We start from the raw sequence: 23,748 nt of genomic DNA, 5'->3' as shown, positions 1-23,748 counted from the left end.
CGCGCGTTCCGCCGCCACAAGGTTCCGCCGCCGGGACCGGCGCCGGTGATGGGGCCGGGGCCGGGGCCGGGGCCGGGGCCGGTGCCCGGGAATGAAGCCGGTGTTGGGGCCGGGGCCGGGGCTGTCATTTTGTGGTCCCTAAACGAGGGCGGCGATAACGGCCTGAGAGCCCAGCTTGGCTCTGGGGAGCCGCGAGCGGCCGAGGGAGGCCGCGACAACTGGGTCGGTCTGGGCTCTGGGCCGCGCTGGGAGCCCTCAGCCATGGCCGGGGATAGGGCAGAGTCCCGCTGGGCACCCAGAGCCCCGCTGGGAGCCCTCAGCCATGGCCGGGGACAGGGCAGGGCCCCGCTGGGCACCCAGAGCCCCGCTGGGAGCCCTCAGCTGTGTCCGGCCCTGCCGGGAGCCCTCAGCCCCTCACAGCCACGGCCGGTCCCGCGGGGAGAAGCCGCTCCCACGAGAGGGTTGTTGTGCAAGGAAGTGGCCGCTCTGAGTGACCGATGTACCTCTCTTGGGCCATTTTTACCTTTCTCTTGGCCACGTCTGAAGCCGGGCGGGTGGGCAGGGGTGGCCCCATCACTGCTGTGCCCACCGCACCTGCTGGGAAGGTGTTTTGCTGCTTGAATCACACCCGCCTCCCGCAGCCACCACAGCCCGAGAGCTGCCATTTTCATGGTGTTTTGGGGAGGACACGAACTTGTCCCAGTTCCTCTCCAGTATCGACACACCTCGAAGTTCAAAGGCTGCGTTCAAGTGATGCTGAACCACGGCTGCAAAGCTTCTGCTGCTTCAGCCAGTCCAGGGGAGCAGAGAGGCCACAAGTACTCAAGTCTTCAGTACAATTGCTGTGGGGCCCTCAAGGAACTCGAACAGGTAAGTGACATGTTGGTGTAAGCCAAACAGCTCCTCCTTCTAGAACAGACTATTAAACACAGCCCTCAGCAGCAGCAGCTTGTGCAGTTACCCCCACCTTGGTGTCCACCCCGCCCTCCCTCACTGGCCACTTGCTGGTTTCTGTCCTCTACAGCTCATTGCTGTGCTGTTTATAAAGCCCAACTTAATGAACATGGTGTCCAGGAAAAGCCCAAGCTACCCTATTTAGGGAAGGATCTCCTGTATGTAGAAACCCTACCAAAGACAGATGGGTGAAGGCTGGCCATGCCCTGGCCATGTGTGCTGGACCCCAAAACCCCCCTGCCCTGGGCTGAGCCCCCAGCAGGGGCAGCAGGAAGGGAGGGGGGATTCTGTCCCTCTGCCCTGCTCAGGTGAGACCCCACCTGCAGAGCTGCCCCTGGCTGTGAGGTGCCCAACATGAGAAGGACCTGGAGCAGCTGGAGTGAGAGCAGAGGAGGAGATGCTCCAAGGGCTGGAGCCCCTCTGCTCTGGAGCCAGGCTGGGAGAGCTGGGGATGCTCACCTGGAGAGGAGAAGGTTCCAGGGACACCTCAGAGTCTCTTCAGGTGCCCAAAGGGTCTCCAGGAGAGCTGGAGAGGGACTGGGGACAAGGGATGGAGGGACAGGACACAGGGAATGGCTCCCAGTGCCAGAGGACAGGGATGGATGGGATATTGGGAGGGAATTGTTCCCTGGCAGGGTGGGCAGGCCCTGGCACAGGGTGCCCAGAGCAGCTGGGGCTGGCCCTGGATCCCTGGAAATGTTCCAAGCCTGGATGGAGGGGACTTGGAGCAGCCTGGGACAGTGGAAGGTGTCCCTGCCCATGGCAGGGGTGGAATGGGATGACATTTAAGGTTCTTTCCAGCCCAAACCAGTCTGTGATTTTGTGACTAGTTTTCCCTACAAAACAATCACTTGGAGGGACTTAGGGGAGGGGTTGGCCAGGGGTGCACGTGCTGGTGAGCCCTGCCAGTGGTGGGATTGCAGATCAGCAGGATGTGGGGCTGTTCCAGGATGGATGGGCTGGGATGATTTGCCAGGAGGTTTGCAGCAGCTTCTTTGCAAAGCAGGGAGGGGAAACGGGCCAGTTTGGGGTGATCCTGCCCCACAGAGATCCCCCGTGTCCCTCCCAGGGCTGGTGTGTGCAGGGAGCCCTGCCCGGGGGTGCCAGCCCTGCTCCTGTGCCCTGGCAGCTGCGGAGGTCCCGCAGGCCCCGGGTCAGTGCCGGGGGCTGTGCGCTGCTGCCTCGGCCACCCGAAATGTGATCCGAATCCGTAATGCTGTGGGTGATGAAATCGGCTCCGGCTCTGTGTAATCCCCTCACTGCCCCCCTGCATCTCCTCGCTGTCCCCTCCTCCAGCCCACAGTCATCTGCAGCCTCGCACTGTCCCTCTATCCCCACTCTGTCCCACAGTCCCCTCTGTCCCCACACTGTCCCCACACTGTCCCCACTATCCCCACAGTTCCCACGCTGTCCCCTCCATCCCCATGCTATCCCCTCTGTCCCACACTGTCCCACCTTCCCCACACTTCCCCTCTATCCCCACGCTGTCCCCTCTATTCCACTGTCCTCTCTATCCCCAAACTGTCCCTCCATCCACACACTGACCCTTCTGTCCCACCTTCCCCCCTGTCCCCTCTATCCCACATTGTCCCCTCCATTCCCACACTATCCCCCCGTTCCTGCACTGTCCCATCAAACTCCCACCCTTGATACCAGAATCTTCCCACACAAGCACTGTTCCCTCCACTCCCTGTCCCACACTGTCATTCCAATGTCCCTGCATCCGTGCTGACCCCTCCATCCCAACACTGTCCATCCATCCGTCCATCCATCCATCCATCCATCCATCCCCATGCTGCCCCACTGAACTCCCACCCATCCCTGGATACCAGAATGTCCCACCCCAAAAGCACAGTTCCCCCCAGCCCCCCACCATGTCCTTCTATCCCCGCACCATCACCCGCATCTCTGTGCTGTCCCCTCCATCCCCACGCTGTCCCCTCCATCCCCACGCTGTCCCCCATCCCTCTGCCGTCCCACCGAGCTCCCACACCACCGCAGGACACCAGACCGTCCCACACCCAACCGCTGGCCCCCCTGTCCCCCACCCCCGCGCCGTCTCCTCGCTCCCCCCTCTCCGCCCGCGGCCGAGCACCGCCCCGCGGGGGATGATGTAACCCCCCGTCCCCCCCGTGTCCCGCCCGCGTCCCGCCCGCCGCACACTCGGCGGGCTCGGCGGCGAGCGGACGCAGCCATGTGCCCGTGCGCGCTGCGCGGCCCCCCCGCGCCCTGCAGCCCCTGCGGCCCCGGCCGCGCCGCCCGGCCCGAGGCCGCCGCCCGCCGGGTCGCCGCCCGCCTGCGCCGCCTGGGCGATGAGCTGGAGCAGCGGCGCAAGGCGCGGGGCCGCGGCCCCTCGGCCGCCCGCCGCCTGGCCGCCGTGGCGGGGCTGCTCTGTGCGCTCACGCCCGCGGCCGCGCTGGCCTGGCTGATCCGCAGGAGGAGCCTCTAGGGAGAGGGGCGCTGGACGGAGCGGGGAGCAGGCGGGACGCGCAACAGGTGGGCGCGGGACGGGGCGGCCGGCGGGGCTCGGGACGGGCGGCGGGAGCGGGGGCTCGGCTCGGTCCGGCCCGGCGGAGCGCGCTGTCCGCGGTACCCGCGGCTCGCCGGGCTGCGGGGGCTGATCGCGGCAGCGCACCGAGCCACGGGCTGCCCGTACGGGCATGCCTCTCCTTTCCCTATCCTTCTTCCTCTCCTAATCCTTTCCCCGTCTCTTCTCCCCGGACCGCCGGTGCCGGGTCGCACCGACTTGTCGCTTTCACCTCTTCCCCCGTCTCTTCCATCCCCACTTTCTCTCTCTCCTCTCCCTCTTTCCCAGGACTCCTCAAACGCCCCCTTTCCCCTTCCCCAAACTTTTCACGGCTCCCACCCCCGTGGCTCCCCTCCGCCCGCGCCACCCGTGATCTCGTGGGGCAGTTTGAGCTCCGTGCCCGGCAGCGGCACAGGGCAGCTCAGGGGGAACCGAGCTGGTCCCGTGTTGCCCCGTGCTGCCCCGGCTGCCGGGAGATGGAGGATCCCCGCACACCCGTGCCTGCCAAACCTCCAGCCTTCTTTTGAGTGGAGGAACTTTGCCTGTGTCGTGTCGTTCCCTGGTGGGCTTTAGACCCACGGGCACCTATCACTAAGATCACTGTCTGGAGAGTCCAGTGGGCAGCCTGGGACGTTGGCTCTGTGTTTTGGACAATACCTTGCCCAGGGCCAGGGGTTTTCCCCGAGGGGACTGGCCAGGAAAAGCACCCAAAGTCCAGTTACTGCTGTTTCTGTGCTCCAGAGCCACTGAACAAATGAGCAGCAGGGAATCGGGACGTTCCTGGTCCTGTAACCTTCGTTGTTGTCATCTGGTGACAGCTCCAGGCCTTGTGGGGACAGCTCTGCACCCTCAGCCCTGGGAGCATTCAGGGGTACTGAATATAAGTGGGGTCACCTCAGGGATTTTGGGTGCTCTGTGGTGTTGTTTGGGTTGTTGATTTGTCGCCACAGACCTAAGGAGCATGGGCTTCTCTTTTGGGTGCTCTAAATTGCATCATAAACACCTCCCAGCGTCTGTTTGTGTTCAGGGAACAATTTCAGCGCATGTCTAACTTTCAGCGTGCACTGATATCCCACCAGCTTGGATAGGGGTAGTGTGGAGAGGAAGTCAGGTTATCAGAGAGTTTAAAAATGAGGTTTTCCAGCAGGTCTGTGTGTTTGCACTGCATGTGCACACTGGGGGAGGGCATTGTTGTCATCCATCTGAGCCACAACTGCTGAGTCTGGCGGGAGGTTCTGCTGGTCACCTTTGGAAAGCTTTCTTTGAAACAAAAACACAGCAGAACTGTGGGGTTTTGATGAATCAAAACCTCAATTTCTATAAAAACAGGCACTGGCTGGTGCCTGCAGGGCTGTGCCCAGCAAAGCCCTCAGAGGTGGTGTCAGTGGTGTGGGACTGTGGTCAGGAGCAGAGCAAACACATCTCTCCCTCCCCGTCAGTTTGTGGCAAGTTTGGTTCCAGTGTTTGGAAGCAAAACCACCCGTCTGCCTTGCTGGCCTCTCTGAGCACAAACACGAGCTGAAATCCAAGGGGGAGCTGCATTGATCTCCCTTATCTAGTGTCTCAAATGTCCTTTTCTTTCTAACAAGCCAGGGAAATTCCTCCCTGCCCAGTCTGGGACTCCATCCCAAGCAGGGAAGGTGGCAGGTGAGCGGGGCTGGCAGAGGGAGCCCGTTAGCTGGCCCTGGTGATCCATGCACACACTCAGCCCAGACTTCCTGGCAGTCCCACGAGGCCAAAGCTGTTCAGAGTATTAATTTTAGTGAAGGTTTATTGGGCAGACACTATTCTTTTCCCCAGTCTCTTCTGCTGTTGATGCTGGAGTCCTCACTTCATTTCTGCCCACCAGTTGCTTACAAATGGCTTTGATGAGAGGCTGTGGAAAAGCCAAGCGTTATCCTGGGCGCCTCCGAGGCGAATTCCTTGGGCAGCACGGTCCTGCCCCCAGATGCTCCTGGACACAAATAAACATGTGAGGCTGCAAAGGAGCTCCTGGTGTGTGATGGGAAGCGGTTTCAGGGATTGAGGTGCAAGATGTGGCGATGAACAGGCTGGTGACACTCTCCTGGCTGTCCCTGTGTGCAGCCTGTCCCACTCCTGCCACGCTTCTAATGCACAAGTGACCAAGCTGCAGATGAAAATACAATTCAAGCCCAGAATAATTAACTGTGTCATCTACACCTCAGTTCCTCGGTTATTCTGGCCATTAATAATCTTTTCATCCTGAGCAGTAATTTGCTTCCGCCAGTGGAGGTTTCTGACAGTCTGCAGAGTCTCAGAGCCCCAGTGACAGTGCAGTGAGCTCTGTTAGCCATGAAGATGAGGTAAGACACTGTTTGATTACCTCAGCAGAGTATTTCTGAACAAAACAGGTATTTTTCTGCCATCCTCAGAGAACTCTGCAGTGACAATAACATTGTCCTGCAACAAGCTGGGAAGTCCAGCCTCTAACCACTTGTGATCTTGGGATTTCATGGAAAGGCTGGCAAGAGGAGAGTAACTTGTACAGTTAACGAGTGCCCTGCAGAGTCAGCCTTTGTCTCGTGATCTGGTGGTTGCAGAAGGAACAGAGAAAAGAGGAAAAGGCCAGTTTCAGCTTGGGCTTGTTCCTCGAGTTCCCCTCCTGCTTTTTCAAGAGGCAGCAGTGTTGGCTGCTGTGAGCGTACGTACGGCTTCTGAGGCAGGAGGTTGGTGCTTGTTCCCTCAGCTCCGTGTGGCTTCACACAGCAGCTCAGCTCAGGGAATAATCCCGTGCTCCAGGGAGCCCCTCCTGCTCTCACAGCCCTGGGTGATGCCAGGGAGAGCAGGATTAGGGCCGCTGCGTGTGACCGGCTTGCATCTGCGGACCGTGCTTGGGATTTGGGGACGGATGCTTTGCAACTGGCAGTTTTGTGATATGTAATCTGACATCACCTTGAAACATCCAACCAGGGCATGAAGTATAGTTGTCAGGTGCCAGTTTGGCATACAATGTCACTTGTATTTCGCTCTGTTAGTTCAGGAGTGGCAGTGTATTAAAATCAAACCCTACTTGTCCCTGCCAGCTCCACCAGCCTGGTTCCGTGCCCACTGTGTTGCCAGGAATTCCCCCCACTGTTTGCTGCGAGGTTCATGCAGAGCCACTCTGTCCAAAGTCTCAGTGCAGTTAATTATCTGTATTAAAACTGGGTTGATAAGATTTCTGGAGGTGTCCCACTGAGCTGTGCAGGAGAGCAGAGCAAACGAAGGACCAGAGGCAGTGCAGATGCAGAGAGCTGGTTCTGCACCAGGACAAACATCCAGCCTCTCGTGCACCCCGTGTGTGTCCCTCACACACAAAGAGGCAGGCTCTGTTGTTTATCCTTCTGGATCAGAAAAAGCCAGTCCTTCCCAGTGGCAAGCATCCTGCTCAAAAAAACCAAAGGTCCCCACCACCCTCACCCCAGCCTCACAGCTAAAACTGAATAAAGGAAACCTTCAGCATTAAGTCTCCCGATAAACATCAGAGTTTGCATAAACAAACAGCAGCCCAGAAATGGCTCATTCCACAGGTGGACCGAGGCCAGGCAGGATAGTCTTTGTGGCAGGATTGGACCCCAAATGTATTTTTTTACTGTCTGCGTTCCCTGATCTTCCTATGCAAAGATCTCCCGGACACGCCATTCTTCCCAGTTCGTCCCTAGTGCTCTTGAACCCCTCCTAATTGTTTTTTGGTCTTCCAAGTTGCCCTTCCATCTCCCGCGGAGATGCTAATGAAGTGTGAGTGCACACGGATGGGGCTGCTTGGGAATTTGTCAGGGCTCTTGCCCAGCCCTTGTTCCCTCATTAAGCTGCTGCTGAGCGAGGACCGAAGCGATTGTGCCTCGTTTAGTCCCTGCCTCCAGCGTGCCCTCAGCGATCCAAGCCCTTGGATATATTTTTCCCTTTCAATATATCAATAACTGTTATTCTGTTTATTAGCGGTGGGACGTGTGCCAAGCGAGTGGCCCGTGTAATCCATTTAAAAGGAGCGGTTCCACGCTGACACAGTAGCCGTGAGCAGAGCTCCTTTTTCCGGCTGCTGCCGGAGCCTGGAGCTCAAACTCTGCTCTGGCTTCGTGCAGGTGCTGCCCAAAGGCGGCTTCTCCTCCCCTCCCTGAATAAAGATCAGTCAGAGAAGTGCTAAGAGACACAGGACCCCCTACCTGAGTCGTTTCATGCCCATCCCTCTCAGCATCCATGAGAAAAGCAGCTTGGATTTTTGGTAAAGCTGTGGGATAAGGCTGGAGAATTCCAGATTAGCGGGAAGTGGAGCTGCCTGTGTGTGTCAAAGCACCAGGATGTGGCGAGCTTGGCTGAGGTGGTTTTGCAACCAAAGCCATTTGTTGTCTCAGAACCTTATTGCTGTACTTGTGTAATGGTTGAGAGCAACTTTCTGAGCAAAATCTGTTTCTCCCTAAATGCCCAGGCACAGAGGGATACATCACCAAAGGGAATGTAAGATCCCATGAAAAAATTTCAAAAGAACTGAATTTTTTCTTACCGCTCCCATCCGTGTTTCCAACAGACACTGCAGTTTTCATATAGGCACTCAGCCATAATTCTTTTTATTTTATAAGGAAATGAAAATGTTGATGGTTGTGGACAGTTTCCCCCAAAGTTTCAGCCTTTTAAGAATGGCACATAAAATAATCAATTTTTCAGCAGCTCTGCAGAAGGGATATGCTGGCTCTCTTTCCCACTTACTATCCACCCCAGTACAAATGGGATGTAGTTTGGCTTTCCACAGCCTTTTTCAGACCCAAAGTACCAAATTTCACTCTGTCTGCTGAGTGCCTATTGTGGGAAATTTGGAGTAACTCCACTGGAGTCAATTGGGTTGCCCTGGATTTACGGTGCTGTAAATGAGATCAGAATTGGCTCAAAGTATATTCCATTAATGAGTCAGATACTGGCAATGCAGCCAATATGCACCCAGAAATGGCTTTAACACAGCCTAGGATATTCAAAATTGGTTTATTGAGAGATGGGCTCAGGGCCAGGATTCTGGGGTTCTCTTTTATTCTTTCCATGAAATTCACCTTCCTGCAGAAGGCCAGCACGAGGCTGATGCAAAACTTAAGAGCCATTTAAGCCCTTAGAATGGGGCTTGTGAGATGCATAAACATTGTGCTGAGCTCTTTGCCTGCCCTGGAGCAGATTTATCGCTTAGAGTTCAAGATGTTCGAGGATTTATCAACTTTTACAGGTTTTTATAGATTTTCTATACATTAAGTGACGCAAAGAGACAGTTTGTAACATACAGTGACACCACGGATGATCTGTTGCCAGCCATGGGTGGCACAGCAGGACAAGAGTTCAGAGCTTGGCAGTTGCAAGTGCTGCTACAGGAGAAATAATAAATAAGGATTAAATGGTTTTGCTGTGGAGGAAATCCTTTAATCAACTCCTGAACTCTTTATTCCAGTGTAACTTGAGTAAATATCTCACCTCCTGGAGTGGAGGCAGCCACATCTCCTGCTTTATACAGTGCCACACTCACAGCTCCGGCTGTGCCCTGCTCTGGGGAGTTCTTGTGTGGGGAGTGCAGGTGCCCAGATCTCCTCCTTGTGGTGTTTCCAGGTCTGGAGCATCCTCTGGTGCTGTGTGCCTGTCCCTGGGCACACAGGGCTGTCCAGATCCCCTCCTGATGGTGTTTCCAGGTCTGGAGCATCCTCTGGTGCTGTGTGCCTGTCCCTGGGCACACAGGGCTGTCCAGATCCCCTCCTGATGGTGTTTCCAGGTCTGGAGAATCCTCTGGTGCTGTGTGCCTGTCCCTGTGCTGTGTGTGGAGGCTGAGCAGGATCACGTTCCGAGCTCTGGGCTATCCCTGACTCCCCGTGCCCTGCTGCTGGTTTTGTGTAGCTGTGTTTGTCCCTTCCCACACACCAAACACCTCTCCTGTTTACCTTTTGCCAAAAAAAGCCAAGCAGCTCTGCTGAACCACTTTGGGATTCTCCAGTAGTTCCAGAGGGCAGGTGAGGTGTGGGAGGTGCAGCATGGAGGTGCAGCTGCCCTGGGATGGATGGGGCTGGCTGACAGCCTTGACCACGGCCAGATTGGAAATGTGCTTCACCTCTGGAGGGTTCATCCCAGCCTTCCTCCTTCCAGCTATCCCCACTGTTACTTCAGATTTCTTGAAACTAGAAAGCAAGGCTGGGAATGAGGGAGGGAGAGGCAGGAGTTGCCACATCTGTGCACAGCTGGCAGGAACTGGGATAAAGCAGACACGGTTCCTTCTGCCGAGGAACCAGAGGCATTCCGGGTGGCTGGAGCAGGGACAGGTCACAGCCCCAAGGCTGCGTTTGGGCACAGCTCTCAGGCACAGGGTGGGATTGCTGGGGTGTGCTGGAGTCTGGAGTTGGGCTGATGATCCCTGTGGGTCCCTTCCCACTCGGGGTACTCTGTGATTCTGCTCAGAGTCCGGATTTCACCTCTTTCCCTGGATGTTCAGCCCTTCCCAAGGCTGTCTCCTGCTACCTTCCCGCTGGCATGAGCAGAGCAGGACAGAAGGAAGGGAGGGGATTCTGGAGTAAGGCAGCTCAGGATCTGCCCCGGAGCTGTTGGCCAGCCCTAATTACGCTGTGACTTCATAGCTGCTGCACTTGCACCGTCAGCGGCTCCCCCCCTGCTCCCAGCCGGTGAAATCACCTCATCCCAGCGGAGATTTCTCCGTGTGGCTTTCTCTAGGATCTCTCCTTGTCACAGCCTGCCAACGAGATATCCGTGGCATCTGCCCCAGCAAGGGCTGCTATCAACAAACTGGGAGATAAACGCTGGAAAATGGGAATTTCATCGCAGATGCCCCTTGGGCACCTCTCCTGCTAATTTGCACTTAGATGGGTGCCTTTCTCTGAGTGCTTTATTAATTAAGGCTCGCAGCCCACCTGTGAGGCAAAGAAGTTATTAGTGCCCTCATTTTCCAGCAGAAGTGAAAGCAGTGGTTTGCCCGAGGCCACAAATCTAATCAGTGGCAGAGCCAGGAATGAGTGAGTTCTTCCAGTCTCCCGTGATACTCCCTGCACCCCACTGCCTACCTGGAACAAATCTAATGGCTTCCCTAAAAGTTCACATTCTTGTTAGGTGTTATGTTAAACGCGATGTAAATGAAGATGGAGCACCCAAAAGGAGCCTTGCAAGCAGGAGAGCTCCCAGGAATCTGCAGTACCCAGGGCCAAAGGCATTGTCTCCTGTCTGAGCCACAGACCATCCTCCCCATAAATTCCACACCACCTCTTCTTGTCCGTAAATTCAGTAGGAGGGCTCAAGCATAAATTTAAAAGAAGCTTTTATTGCACCAAATGCATCAACATAATTAACACCCAACCCCGTTCTTTTGCTTTCTTAGGCTGGAGCAAACCCTGTGCCCTTGGAGAAAATTGTTTCCCCTTTTCCTCCAGGGAATCCAGAGCCTGAGCAGCAGCTGTGAGGAGTGGAGAGAAAGAAAGAAGTGGGAGATGCTGGAAGTGCTTTGGGCGACGTGAGAAGGAGGATTTGCCCGGAAGGAGCTGTTCAAGGGCCCAGCAGCAAACCAGAGACACAAAACCTGCTTATATATAGAAGAATGTAACCCCTGTGTATGCAGACGTGGACGCGTGCATGCCTTGTCGAGAGCGTAAGCGACATTCCCTGTAGATCGCTGCTGTGAGCAGCCCTGCTCCTGCAGGCCGAGCCTTGGCACTGCTGCTGGCCCTGCTGGACACCACCCACTGCCCCATTTATGCAGCAGGATGAGGAGGAATCTCTACACCCACATTAGTAATCCTGAGAATTCCAGTCGTGCTGCAGCGCGGGCACGGCCCAGGCGTGGCGGGGAGCGGGTGCGGAGCGGCTCGGACAGCAGTTTGTGTGTGTAAATATTCATGCTCTGGCACCAGGGGAGAGCAGCTTTCCTATGACTTTAGTTTCTCTGGTGCTACATTTAATATTTGTCTGGGGCTAAACTGCCTCTCTGTGGTGCTACAGTTTCCCCAAGAGGATGTTCTGAAACGTGGGACAAGGAAAGATCTATTTTGGTTATTGATATTTATACGCAAGATAGCAAAAAATAAGACTTGTTGAGAAGGTGCTATTTTTTTTTTCTTTCTTTTAATCTCTGCAGAAACTAAGACAAAACAAATAATCTACCCCAGAACTTTATAAAACTCCTTTTCTTTGGAGCAGTTCTTTTTCTTTTGACAGTGTGGAGCTTGGGAAGCAGCAGGCACTGAGGTGGAAAGGACACAGGGCCCTTTCCACTGCAGTGTGCACGTGGAAGTCTGCTAGAGCAGCACTTCCTACAGCTCCAGAGCTGGGAATTCTCCTGCATGGTGATTTATTCAGTCCCAAATCCCATGAACCGGGGAAGAGAACTCTTCTCCAGACTGATCACTAGAGCAGGGGATAACAGGAGAACTTGGCCTTAGAAGTCAAAGGGCTTTTTTCAGTCTGGTACTGAGCACTTTTTTCCTTGCAGCCAAAACTACCTGTCAGATTTCGGGTACCTTCCACATACAGCAACCTGTGCACAGTTTTTTAGAAACATTTTTCCTACCTTCAGATATTTGCACCAGAAAACTGACCCTGCCATGGCAGGGAGGGCATTTTCAAAGGCATAAAGGAACGTTAGGACCCGATTTCTAAAGGAAATTTGGCTCCTTGTCTTTTAAAAATACTTCCATCCCTTGCCCAGCCCAGGAAGAAGCCAAGTGGCCACTGTGTCCAGTCAGACCCTGCATTTTCCACTGCTGCAGGAGAAATGTTTCTAAGTAATCTGAAAGCTGAATTCTCCCTTTATCAAATATTCACCGCAGCGTTTTGAGCCCCTGCACGCATTTTCCTGGCTGTTATTGATCCAAGTCCATTCCCAAACAGCAGCAAGGGCTCTGCTGGAAGAGCAGATTGTTCCTAGAGAAGAACCTTGCCCTGCCTTAGGTGATGTGCAGTGTTGGGAGGTGTAGCTCTGTGTAGTTTGTCTGTCCATTCCCTTTGGATGGTCCCAGAGCCACAGGGACCAGTGAAACATTTTCCTGCCATTTTTGGCCTGATGCTCAGTGATCCTCAGCATCCTGAACCCCTTCCCTGCTCAGAAGGGGTTTCTCCTACAGAAACAAGGACAAATTCTTCTAACAAAAGGAGGAGCCTCAGCTGATTCCAGCAGTGCTGCCAGTGCTGGGCAGAGCCTTAAAAATACCAGTTTCTGGAAATCCCTGGAATGTGGGAGTGAGACTGTGCAGATGGAATCGCACAAGTCGCACTTGAACAGGAACCATGGATGTGACACTTGGCTGTAGGGGACACCCCTGCAGCTGGGTCACATCCCTCAGAGCTCTCCCACAGGTTCCTCACCCCTACCAGCTCTGAATGTAATAAACTGCTCACCTGGAACAGGCATTATTCCATTTCCCTGTGCACACAGCTGGCACTGCCCTTGGCTCTCCTGCTGCCCTGGCTGTTGGGGGCTGCAGCCTCCAGGCTGCTCCCGGTGTTTCAATTCCCTTGGAACAGCACAGCCAAGGAAAAGGAAAGGAAGTTCTGTCCTCCCCACCTCGGGAGAGCCCCCAAATCTGTGATCAGCCCCAGTGCAGGGATTGGCTGATCTCCCTCAGTCCCAGCCCTCTGTGGACAGGCTTGTCTGTAAATATTCCCAAACCTCAGAGTTCCCAGGGGATTGCTGTCCCCGGGGGCTCCAAACAGTCAGCAAAAAATGTTGAAAGACTTGTCCTGCCCAGCATGGAACAGCCACATCCATGGTGCTTCCCAAGTGGGAACAGGTCTGGTACCCCAAATCCTGCATTGTTCCTGGTTTGCTTCACTTTTGTAGTTCCAAACTGGATGTTTCGCATGAGCCCAGGGTGAAGTTTTGGAGTTTTGTAGCCAGAATTCCCTGTACAGAACTGGAATTCCTTATTTGAGGGTGCAGATTTGTCAAAGCCTTACATTTTGTGGTGTAATTGCTATCCTTGAACGCCTCCATTTTTTGACAAGGAGTGTTTTTATCCTTTCTACAAGATCTGCTTTGCCCCTGGTTGGTGTTTGCATGGAAAGGGAAGGGTGCTGTCAACTCCCTGGAAATTCCCTGTCCCCTCCTGTGGGCAGGAAACCGGCACAGTTCCCCTCTGGCCCTTTTGTTTTCTCACAGCAGCCGAGCAATCCCTGGGTTGGGTCAGCTGGGAAGGCCAGGGAGGGCTCTCCAGATGGAGGAACAGAGCCCTCTCGGGTTTCAGCAGCGAGCAGAGCGCAGTTATGAGCTCATGGTCTGTGCAGAGCACGGCTGGGAGGGAGCTCTGCATGAATTTTTAAAGCGCTTCTCTGCCAAGACAGCTCCCAGCACAACCTGGAATTCCGTATTCCAAGGTGAAAGAGCAGCCTGGTGTGGGCTGCTGCACCTGCCACTGCTGGGTTACACCAGGGCAGGGCTTGGCCCGTGAGTTCCACATTCCTTCCTCTTCTCCCGCAGGTGGAATGGGAGCAGGACTCTGTCACAGCTTGGTGTGCCCAGGCAAACAGCAAATCACCCAAAGCAGGGAGCTGGCAGTGGGGAGGGGGAGAACCCCATCCCACTCCTGCTTCAGAGCAGAGGGAGGCAGCAGTTCCTCTTTGAGCCAAGCCCATTGCTAAAGCAATTCCCTTAAATCCCAAACACTTCTTGAATCAATTTCATCTGATTGGTGAGTTTGTTTTGTTTCTGTATCACAGTAAAAGTTAGAAAGGTCTCTTAAACCCTCAGCATGAGCAGAAGCGGTTCCTGCTGTTGAAATCCATGACAAACTGAACTGGTTAAACTGGTGCAGTGTCTGTCCACAGCCTGGAATGAGGCATTCCCAGCTGGAAAACTGAGCTGCCCTGTGAAAAATGGCCCCAGTGAGGACAGAATAGCACATAATATTCAGTTTTCCTACACAACATCTGTCCCTGATCTCGGCAGGAGCCTGGTGTGTATAGAACAGGCTACCTGAGGCTCCACTCCGGATCCTGGGCACACACTGTCCGTGTCCAACCCTCCTGGCTGTATCCCAGCTCCCCAGCACATGCACAACTTCACTTGGAGACAGTTTGCCCCCAGAAAATTTGATTTTCAGTCCAGGCTTCAAACTCAGCCTCATTCTTGTGTAACTTTGCTGAGTGTGAGCTGAGCTTTCCATCTCATCCCAGCAGGTGAGGAGACTCCGGCCATGCCAATTCCAGATCCAGGGAATTGTAAACACCATGGGAATTGGGCTTCCCTAGGACCAGCCAGTCTGAGAGGGGAGGGATCCTCACCTGCTGCTCCTGCCTTGGGTTTCTACACCACAAAATCCAGACAAAATTGTAACTTTTCCATTACAATATTTATTTGAGTACAGGAGCGAATTTTGATGTGACTTCAGTGTCCATTCTGGGGGAATTACTGAAGTGCTTGAATTTCCCAAAGTTTTTAATATTTACAGAAAGTGACTTTGGATCTTGATAAACATTCACTGAAAACATCTGAGGATTAAATGGCCGTTATAAGTTCCACCATTATTAATTAGCCACACCTTTATTAGTTACTCCATCAGGAGTCAGAGGTGGCACCAAGCAGAGCAAACCCAGCTGCAGTGGGATTTAATTCCCTGGGTTTTTACAGCATCCCTTTTCCAGCCATTCACCAGAGTTTATCACAAAACCCTCCCGTCCTCGTGAGTCCTGAGGCCGCTGTGAATTCCCCAGTGTGTCCCAGGGGCTTTGCCAAGGGAATGACAGGCAGGGAATGCCCAATTCCTGGCGTTTTGCTGGTTACCATTGGGATGGAACTCCAGCAGGGTCACTGTGCAGGTTTCCCCCTACCCAAAGCAAGGGCAGGGCCTGTGCTCCGAGTTCCTGGAGCTCCAGGAGGCTCCTGGTCCTGGCTGGATGGGGCTTCTCTCTTTTGTAAAAGGAATTTCATATGCTGAGACTCTTTGTACATATTTATAAGGAATTTATTAAAAAAAAAAAAAAAAAAAAAGAAAAATAACTGTTCAATGGCAGAAAAAGGCTCTGGATTTTATTTTCTCTCTCAGAGGAATTTCCTTCCACAGCCTTCCCTGTTTTCCCATGGAAATCAACAGGTTCCCAGCAGCTCTCATTGGAACTGAAGTTTCCCCTGGATGTTTTCTGGTCCAAGAGTCATCTTCCACGAGTAGGGAGGACCATCCTCCCCAAAAAGACCCCAAAACTTTAAGAATGCAAACCCACACTTTCCCTTCGATTTCCTGTCTTACTGCCAAATAAAAACTGAATTTTGAAGCAGTGTATCCCACACTTTCTGTAGAGCTGGGCTCCTACTGAGCTTTTCTTACACTTCTCCGAACACATTTTCCAGGAGCATTTAGGGTAAAAACATCAGAATGAGAAGTAGCTTTTCAAACAGTTTGAAAGCAGAAACATTCTCCACTTCCACAGGATCCATTAGACAAGAATTTGACATCACTTTGTTTTGGAAAGTAAAGCTTTTCCTCCTGTGCTTCCCTGGACCTCCCAGGTGAGGTTTGGACTCTCCCCAGCTCAGGCTCTGCTCTCACCATTCCTCCTCAGCCACACTGAGCTGTTATTTCCAAAGGAATGCAGAGCTTTAATCCTGTTCCCATCAGCTCCCCTCTGGAGTTTCCATCAGCACAGACACAGCCTCCCTCCCTCAGGAGCCTCTTCCCTGATGGCTCAGGTGGGGCTGTCACCTTGAGCCATGTCCATGGCAATGAGCTGGGAAGATGCTGCTGTTCCTGACGGAGCAGAGGTGGTTTGGGGACAGGGAAAGCTCCAGAACAAACAGCAGCTCCCTCTGAGGGCTTGTGCTGCTGGAGAACCTCAGCAGAGACCTCGGCCACAGGGATGGGGTTAATTCCTGATAATTCCTGTCAGGGATCTCCTGCTGAAGCTCAAGGCTCTGGTTGGTCCTGGCTGAGGAGCACAGGACACTGAGTTTGTGAGATGTTCTTGGTCAGGTGCTGGATTTCCATCCAGACAAACCCAACTCAGCTTTAACCTCCCTCTGTTCTCCCCAGAGACTGGGAAATCAGAAAGTCTCTTCATGAAAATTACAGAGGAAAAACATTTCCAGGGAATGTTGGGAAACTCTCCATGGGAAAGGAGAGTGTCATTTCCAGCTTCCCTGGCGGGTCCTTCCCAAGCTCCCTGTGATTCTCTGAAGGTGACAACGTGTGCCATTTGTGGAATCAGTTGGAAAAGCTGCAGCTGGGAAATCACATTTCTCCAACTGCAGCTTTGGACACGAGGTTCTGAAGCTTGGGAAGAGTTCTCAGGGAGAGGAGCTGTGTAATCCTGTGAAGTCATGGATTCAGGGAATGCAGGGCCAGGTAACGCGAAGCTCCTCAGGCACAGCACAGCTTTGTTCAGCACTCACTGCTCCCCTGCCCTGGACACTCAGTGTTTGTCCATACTAAAGGACAGGAAAATAGGAAACATCCCAGACCCTCTGTAACCCTGGAAGCTCCAGAAACACCCTGGAGTTCACCATAACCACCCACACCTCCCCTGCCTTCCAGGGTCAAGTTTCTGGCCAGTCACAATTGTTCAGTTGGCTCAGAGCTGGAAGAAGGACAACAAAACAACAGACAACAAAACTGAGCAGAGATGCTGGGATTTTCCAGCTGCTCCTGTGCCCAGCCCTGCTGTCAGTACACCTGGAAGTGAGCAGAGGTGGTGCCGTCCTTCCAGCAGCGCAGGGTGTCCACGGAGAGCGAGCGGCACAGGGGACACGTCTTCTCCCGGTCGAACCACAGGCACAGGCACTCCTCACAGAACACGTGCTGGGGACACGGGACTGTCACCACCAGCAGGGAGGCAGCCGGTGCAGCTGGCACTCCCAGGGTGTGGGAAATAAACCCCGCCTTGCCAAAGCTCACGGTTCATCTGGGCTTATTAACAGCACTAGAAAGGAATTCCAAAGGCCTGCAGCACCTGGGCTGGCAGGGGAGCTCTGACAGGGGAGCTGAGAGGGTTTTCTCTACCGTGTTTCCATCCTCAGTTCCCAAGTTATCAAAGAGCTCCAATAACCTCTTCCTTCCCCTGCTCCTTGGATTTGCTTTATTCTGCAGCCCCAGTTTCTCCTTTCCCACAAATTTCAGTTGTCACCCCCCAGCTCCTCCTGGTGCTCCTGCACTGAGCTCCCCGGGTCTCTCCAGCACACACCATCCACCCCCAGACTGGGAGAGCAGGGAAAGGGCAAGGAGGGAGCACGAGGAGCTGGGAGAAGCTGAGAACTCCTCCACACACGTGGAGTCAGCAGAAATGTCACTCCTCAAAATCCCAGCTCTGCCAAGCAGATCCAAAAGCGGCTTCTCAGGGGCTTCCAGCTTGGAAACATCTGCACAGATGTTCACAGCGAGGCTAAGAGGCACCTTTGATGCACAGGATGGCTTTAATTTGATAACCCTGCTATCAAAAGGGAGTGTTAAAGCTCCCCAGCCCCCTCAGGGAAGGGGCAGGTCAAACTCTGCTCACCCCAGACCCAGGATCTGCACTGCCCATTGCAGTCCCTGCCCCACAAGGCTGTGTCCATCCCACAGCTACTGTCACCCCATCCCAATCCAGTGGTTATCCAGGGCAATAAACATCCACCAGCAGCTGGATCAAAGCACTTCAAAAGTTCCCAGGCTGGCTGTGCCTCTCCCCACTGAAGGAATGCCAACAGGGGAGTTTTGGGGTCTTACCTGGCACAGGAGGATCAGAGGTTCCCTGAACTCTGCCTGGCAAATGGCACAGATGTCTCCTGCCTCACTGCACTGCTGGCTCGTGGCACGGACTCCATAGGTCTGCCAGGGAGAGGGGGAAAAAAACCAACCCCATCTCAAAGGATTGGAAGGGTAAATGTGCACAAAAATTGCTTTTCACCCCCAGATTCCCCACAGGGACAGCAGTGTCGGTGCTTGGGGAAGGGGGATCTGGGCACAGAGGGAGTCTGGAGCTCTGTGCTCCCTCTTTGCCTTTCCCCTCGAGCTGACTCCATCTTTTAGGGCCTCCACTTGTGCAGCAAGGATAATGGAATTTAATGAGCTCAACAGGGAGCTGAGAGGATTAATTCAGCATCATTTGCAAGGGTGTTTAGATGGAGGCAGGTATTATTATTATTATTAGCAAGTAGACAATAGAAGAAAGAATAACAGCAGCACTCACAGGCTGCCCACTTTCCCCTCAGATACATGGAAGGTAAATGTTGCTTCTCCCACTGTAACAGATTTAGGGGAAACAGAAACCTGCTGAGGGAAAATGACCAGCCCAAGCCCAGGGAATAAGCAAGACAAGCTCCAACAAACTCTGATGAGGTTCTTTTCCTCTGCAGTCTTTGATTTTACCCTTTCAAAATGTAAGTCACTGCAGCAGATCTAAATCATTGTGGAATGCAGTGCCTGGGATAATTCCTGTGCACTGCAGGGTCTCTTTCAAAGCCACTGCACCTCAGGCACCACAAAGTCCTTCCCACACTCTGCACTACAAAGTTTTGTCAGCTCCTTGCAGTTGGATTAATCCACATTACACAGAGCTTCCAATCAGACAGAACAGGAACAATCTCTCACCAGAGCTGGGGCAGGGCAGATGTCAGAAATGTCCTGACATGCCTGACAGGAGCCCCCAGCTTGTCAGCCATGGGATAGATAACACTGTTTTATTCTGTGGTACTGATGCACGGAGCAATTTTCATTTTTATCATTCACCAGGAACAAGGTTCCACCTCTGAGACTGCTCCTCTACGTTTAACTCCTTACCTGGGGGGTGCAAAGGACCTTCAGAGCCTTCCTGACACTTCCCACACGGCCACAGATGTCAAAAGACTGCAAAAAACACATCCCACTTTAGATCATTTTCCCAAAATCTCCGTGTGTGCGTGTGTGTGAGTCCAGAAACTCGGCAAACATTCTCCAAATGGATGCTCAGAGGGGAAAAAGTAACAATGGTGCCAAAAAAGATTTCATGGTGATCATGAAATATGTAATAAATGGGAATTGACAGTGGGGAAGGGTGGCCAGAAAAGCTCTGGGAGCAGCTGACTGCAAACTGGGGACTTTACAGGACACAGAGAGGGGCTGGCACCAGGCTGTGCTGGGGACAATTGTCCACCCCAGCAGGTAGGGAAGGGTTAAAATGAACCGGTGCCCACAGGGAAGGGAAGAGGAAAGGAAAGGAAGAGGAAAGGGGAAATGAGAAAGAAGAAAAGGGAAAAAGAAAAGAAAATAGCTTTAAAACCTAATCCAGTCCATCTTTATCTTCCCTATCTGCTGGCAGAGCACAGGGAAAGACACTGAACTAAACAAGATGTGAAAAGGTGACAGTGCAAGGCCCAGCCCTGCAGCAGGTGGGCACAGCAGGAGATTTTGGCTGTCACCTGAGGGCCAGGGAGGCTGCAGAGCTGGAGCAGCACTGCACAGGCACAGAGAGCAGGGCTGGCTTTCTGCTGCTTCTGTGGTTTTGGTGAGTGTGATTGAGTGGGCTCACTGCAGGGAATGCCAATGAGCTCATCCTGCAATGGATGTGGAGGCAAATGAAGGCACCAATAATGCTTCCAGTCAGCACAGACAGGGCTCCCAGGCTCCTTCCAGTAATGCTTCCACTCAGCAGCCATCACCTGGGGCTGCCCACTGCCTCAGACGTTCCAGCTCCTACCAGGGATGGGGACCAGCCCTTTTCCACAGTGCAATTCCCAGCTTTTCCTGGATGCTTTGCTCACAGCATGACTCCAGTGCCTTTGCTCAGGTGTCTCCTCTCTCCCAGCCCATATTCCTCACTCTTTTCTTTCCCTCTGGAGCTCCCTGCACCCCCAAAAGCTGCAGATTTCAGAGGAGAAACACCCATTTCTCACCCATTTCTCGTTGTACCAGCCATCATTTCACAACTGGGAGTGCTTCTGCTCAGGACAGGGAAAAAATCCAAGCTGGATGCTCTGCCTGTGAGCACCTGGGGCTGCTCCACCAAACCAGAGGCTCATGACTGCACAGTGCAGCCACAGGCACCAGCACAGCCCCCAGCAGCTCCATGCAAACTCCTGGAAGTGCTCCTGCCCTCAGTGCAGGGGAAGGGGACACAGCCCCAGCCCAGCCCTGGAATTTTGCCAGGGGCACAGAAGCTCTCAGTGCCAAATTGGCTTCTGTGGTTTTTCTAATGTGGTTTGTGGCTTTGCTAATGTGGATTCCTTTGGGGATATTCTCAGTGTCTCGTAAGGAGCTGGAGCTGCAGCTCTGGGGGCTGTCAATGGGATGGGCACAGCCAGGGGAGAGGAGCTCTCCCTTTTCCTTTAAAGTCTTGGTGTGCACAGGGCTAACCCTGACCTGGACACAAACTTCCAAAAACAAAGCTGCTTTTCCAATCTAGACCACCCCAACACTCCCTATAAACACTTCACAGGACAGCAACATCAAATTAACCCCTAAGGAACTGCTCCCACCTGTGCCAGGCCCTGAGGAGCCTCAGCTGGGCTCTCCTCCCACAGCCCCTGCCCCTGGCACAGCAGCTCCAGTTAAGCTCAGCCCTGGAGGTCTCAGCTCTGAAGGTGCTGGTGTCCAGTTTGGCCGTGCCTTGCTCCAGATCCCCCTGCTCTGGACACCCCAGCACCTGGGGTGACTCCTCATCCTCATCCTCATCCTCATCCTCATCCTCATCCTCATCCTCCTCACCCTCACCCTCACCCTGAGCCTGCCTCACTGCTGTGGCTCTGCCCTGCCTGGGGAGGTTTTGCCTTTCCCTGCCAGCTGTGGTTTTGAGCTTGGCTCCCCTTGCCCCAAGGAGCAGAATTCCCCACCAGCCTCTTCCCACTGCGAGGGCTTCTCCAGGTGTAAGAAATGGCACATGGAAGTTTATCCCTTTTCCAGGGATGGGTCACTTTTGGAAGCAGGGAAGAAGAAAGATCACTTGAAATCTGTTCTTGCACACCTGAGCTGCCAAGCCAGAGGGGCAGGGAAGGGTGGATGCTGCAGCAGGTCCAGGCTATGACACCTCTGGAAGGGCCAACAATCCTCCCCCAGAGCACAGAGAGAGGAGCAGAAAGGGCTGGGGCTGGAGGGGAGTGCAGGGAGCTGCTCTGGCCTCGTGTGCTCCTGTCCTGGCACACTTTGCTCTGCTCCTGCCTTGGCTCAGACCTGCTGTGACCACATCACTTCACTGGCCATCAGCTCCTCTGCCTAATTTGCTCACAAGAACTGTAAAGCCCTCGACAGGAGGGGCTGCAGGACCCTATTCCTACACAGTAGAGAGCTACACTGTAATTCAGCATTGCTCTGCTCCTCTGAGCTGTTTCCAGCTTAAATATATTCTCTATTCTTCATTTTTCAGTGTGCTCCTGCAGAGCCAGGCACAGACAGGGCTCTGGGATGGAGCAAGCCTGGCCCTTCCCAGAGGGGTGAGCAGCTGCTTTATCACAGTTTGCTCTACCCCTGGGCAGGGTTTAACACAAACCATTAGAAATACAATTATTTCTAGACCTGGGACTCCTCTAAATCACACCTACTCATTTACAATTGCACCAACTTTGTGCTCTTGTTTTTGAGGAAACACGAATCACTCCTGTCCATCACTTTTACCAGCCAGACCAGGAGCGAGGATGGGACCTGTTTAGTGCAGGCAGGATTTGGGTGCTGCACTCAGAGCTGTGAGTGGCAGAGGAAAGCTTGGAGAGTGTGTGCAGCCTGCCTTTGTGTACATCTGCAGGTGTGGAGCCGCTCCCCCAGGACCGGCTCAGCTTCTCCTGCAGCCTCTGCAGAGAGGGATTAAGAGAGCAGCAATGACTTCATGAGTCTGATGCAACACCGGGAGCAGGCTCAGATCCTCCCGCAGCCCAGCAATGCCCACATGCTGGGGAGCAGAACCGCCTCTGGCAGCTGAAGCACAGCCGTGTCCTCGGCTGCTGCTGCTGCTCCCTGCGCAGGGCACGAGCAAAAGGTGAATTTGTCCCTGGAGCTGTGCTGCTCCCCCTGCTCCTGCCACAGCTCCCTGCGGCTGCTCAGTGCTCACCTTGCAAAGGCTGTACATGATGATCAGGATCCCACCCAGGAAGTAGCTGCTGGAGGGATCATCCCCCATGATGTATTTGTACCACAGCTGGATGGGGACCAGGGAGCGGAACAGCTGGCTCAGCTCCTCAATGATCAGATAAAACTTCCCCTGCAAGACAACCAGGCAAGTGAGACCATGATTATTATCTGGAAGTCAAAAGAGGAACATTTAATTTGTGCAGGGCTGGTGTTCACTGATCACTGCACTGGTAAATGGTGCAGGGACCACGTTCATGAGGTGCAGTTTTCTCCTGAACTCTGTGCCTAGAAAGGATAAACATCCCTCCTTTCCTCCCCTCCAGGGCTCTGTCACTGACCCAGCTATGCCACATTTTGGGATTTTAAACTTTAGAGCAGGTTATTGATAGGCAATAAATGGTGTAGCCAGACAGTGCTGCAGAAAAGCAAAGGTTAATATAGGATTAATATGATGTAAATTGTAAATATCATTATTAGTGAGAAAAGGAAAGCAGGTTTGATCTCTCTGACCTCACACCCCTTCTGAAAGTGCAGGGATTAAATGTAAAGTGACCCCAGTCTTCCTGACAACTTTTTAGGTAATCCCAAAGAATCAAATGATGTTTGCCAGCATCCTTCCCCTCAGGTGTGTTGGCTTTTGGGCAGTGCACAGATAAAAAGGCTGGTGCTGAAAATCAAACCCTCAGGGCATTTCAAACCCAAAGGGACCAAACTTCCCTGAAGCAATGAAAGAAGGAAAGGTGGGGAGGGGGAAGTGTGCTGGTTGAAATGCTTCTGTCTCAAAAGAGACTCCAAGAAGGGGCAACATCCTTTGTCAGCCTTCACCGAAGCCTGAATAAGTGTGTCATTTAGGGCCAGCCCCAGTTTGTTCTGTCCCACGCTGTTTTACAGGGACAGCTGGTGGCAAACCGAGCCCAGAACAATGCTTAATCTGCAATGACATTATCTGGACTGAAAGATTCGGGTTCATCCTGTCAAAATCCTTTTATTTGCTAAGCTCCTGGAGAAGGGGAAATTCCCCTGGAATTTTGCTGTGTTGTCCCAGTTAGCTCTGTCATCAGTGATGTCATCGCAGGCCAATCACTAATTGCTGAGGTGGGGATGGGGATTGAGTCCTGGCAGCCGGGCTGGCAGCAGCCAGCGCCCTTCCCCGGGGGCTGCGATGAGATCACTCGCGGGCCATCCTGCTGCTCCCGACAAATCCAACCCTTCCGAGAGCTCTGGCACGCTCATGATCTCATGTCCCCCGGGACGTGAGTGAGGTCACACCAGCGGCTGCTTCCCTGCCATCCCCATCCCCATCCCCATCCC

General features: G+C 53.6%; 1 protein-coding gene and 1 long non-coding RNA gene across 3 annotated transcripts in view; one reads left to right on the top strand and one right to left on the bottom strand.

The window, feature by feature from the left end:
- The first annotated feature begins 67 nt into the window (after nucleotides 1-67).
- On the top strand, nucleotides 68-15,402 carry LOC107211749. Its single transcript, XR_001524289.2, has 2 exons — nucleotides 68-870; nucleotides 10,827-15,402. It is a non-coding gene; the product is annotated as an uncharacterized LOC107211749 (long non-coding RNA).
- Nucleotides 15,403-15,437: 35 nt separating this feature from the next.
- RNFT2 (ring finger protein, transmembrane 2) overlaps nucleotides 15,438-23,748 on the bottom strand; it is a 25,898-nt gene continuing 17,587 nt past the window's right edge. Inside the window, exons 8-11 of one of the 2 annotated variants that reach the window (XM_015644163.3) lie at nucleotides 22,418-22,567; nucleotides 19,183-19,248; nucleotides 18,130-18,231; nucleotides 15,438-17,226 (exon numbers count right to left, since the gene is read on the bottom strand). In XM_015644163.3, coding sequence (XP_015499649.1) covers nucleotides 17,092-17,226; nucleotides 18,130-18,231; nucleotides 19,183-19,248; nucleotides 22,418-22,567 — 453 coding nt within the window. In that variant the 3' untranslated portion in view covers nucleotides 15,438-17,091. The remainder of the gene's footprint in view (nucleotides 17,227-18,129; nucleotides 18,232-19,182; nucleotides 19,249-22,417; nucleotides 22,568-23,748) is intronic. The other variant, XM_033518087.1, reaches the window with a different exon arrangement.

Source organism: Parus major, chromosome 15 (assembly GCF_001522545.3).
Source record: "Parus major isolate Abel chromosome 15, Parus_major1.1, whole genome shotgun sequence".
Lineage (NCBI taxonomy): Eukaryota > Metazoa > Chordata > Aves > Passeriformes > Paridae > Parus > Parus major.
Note: the sequence above shows the minus strand (reverse complement) of the source record. Positions and strands in the feature narration are given on the sequence as shown.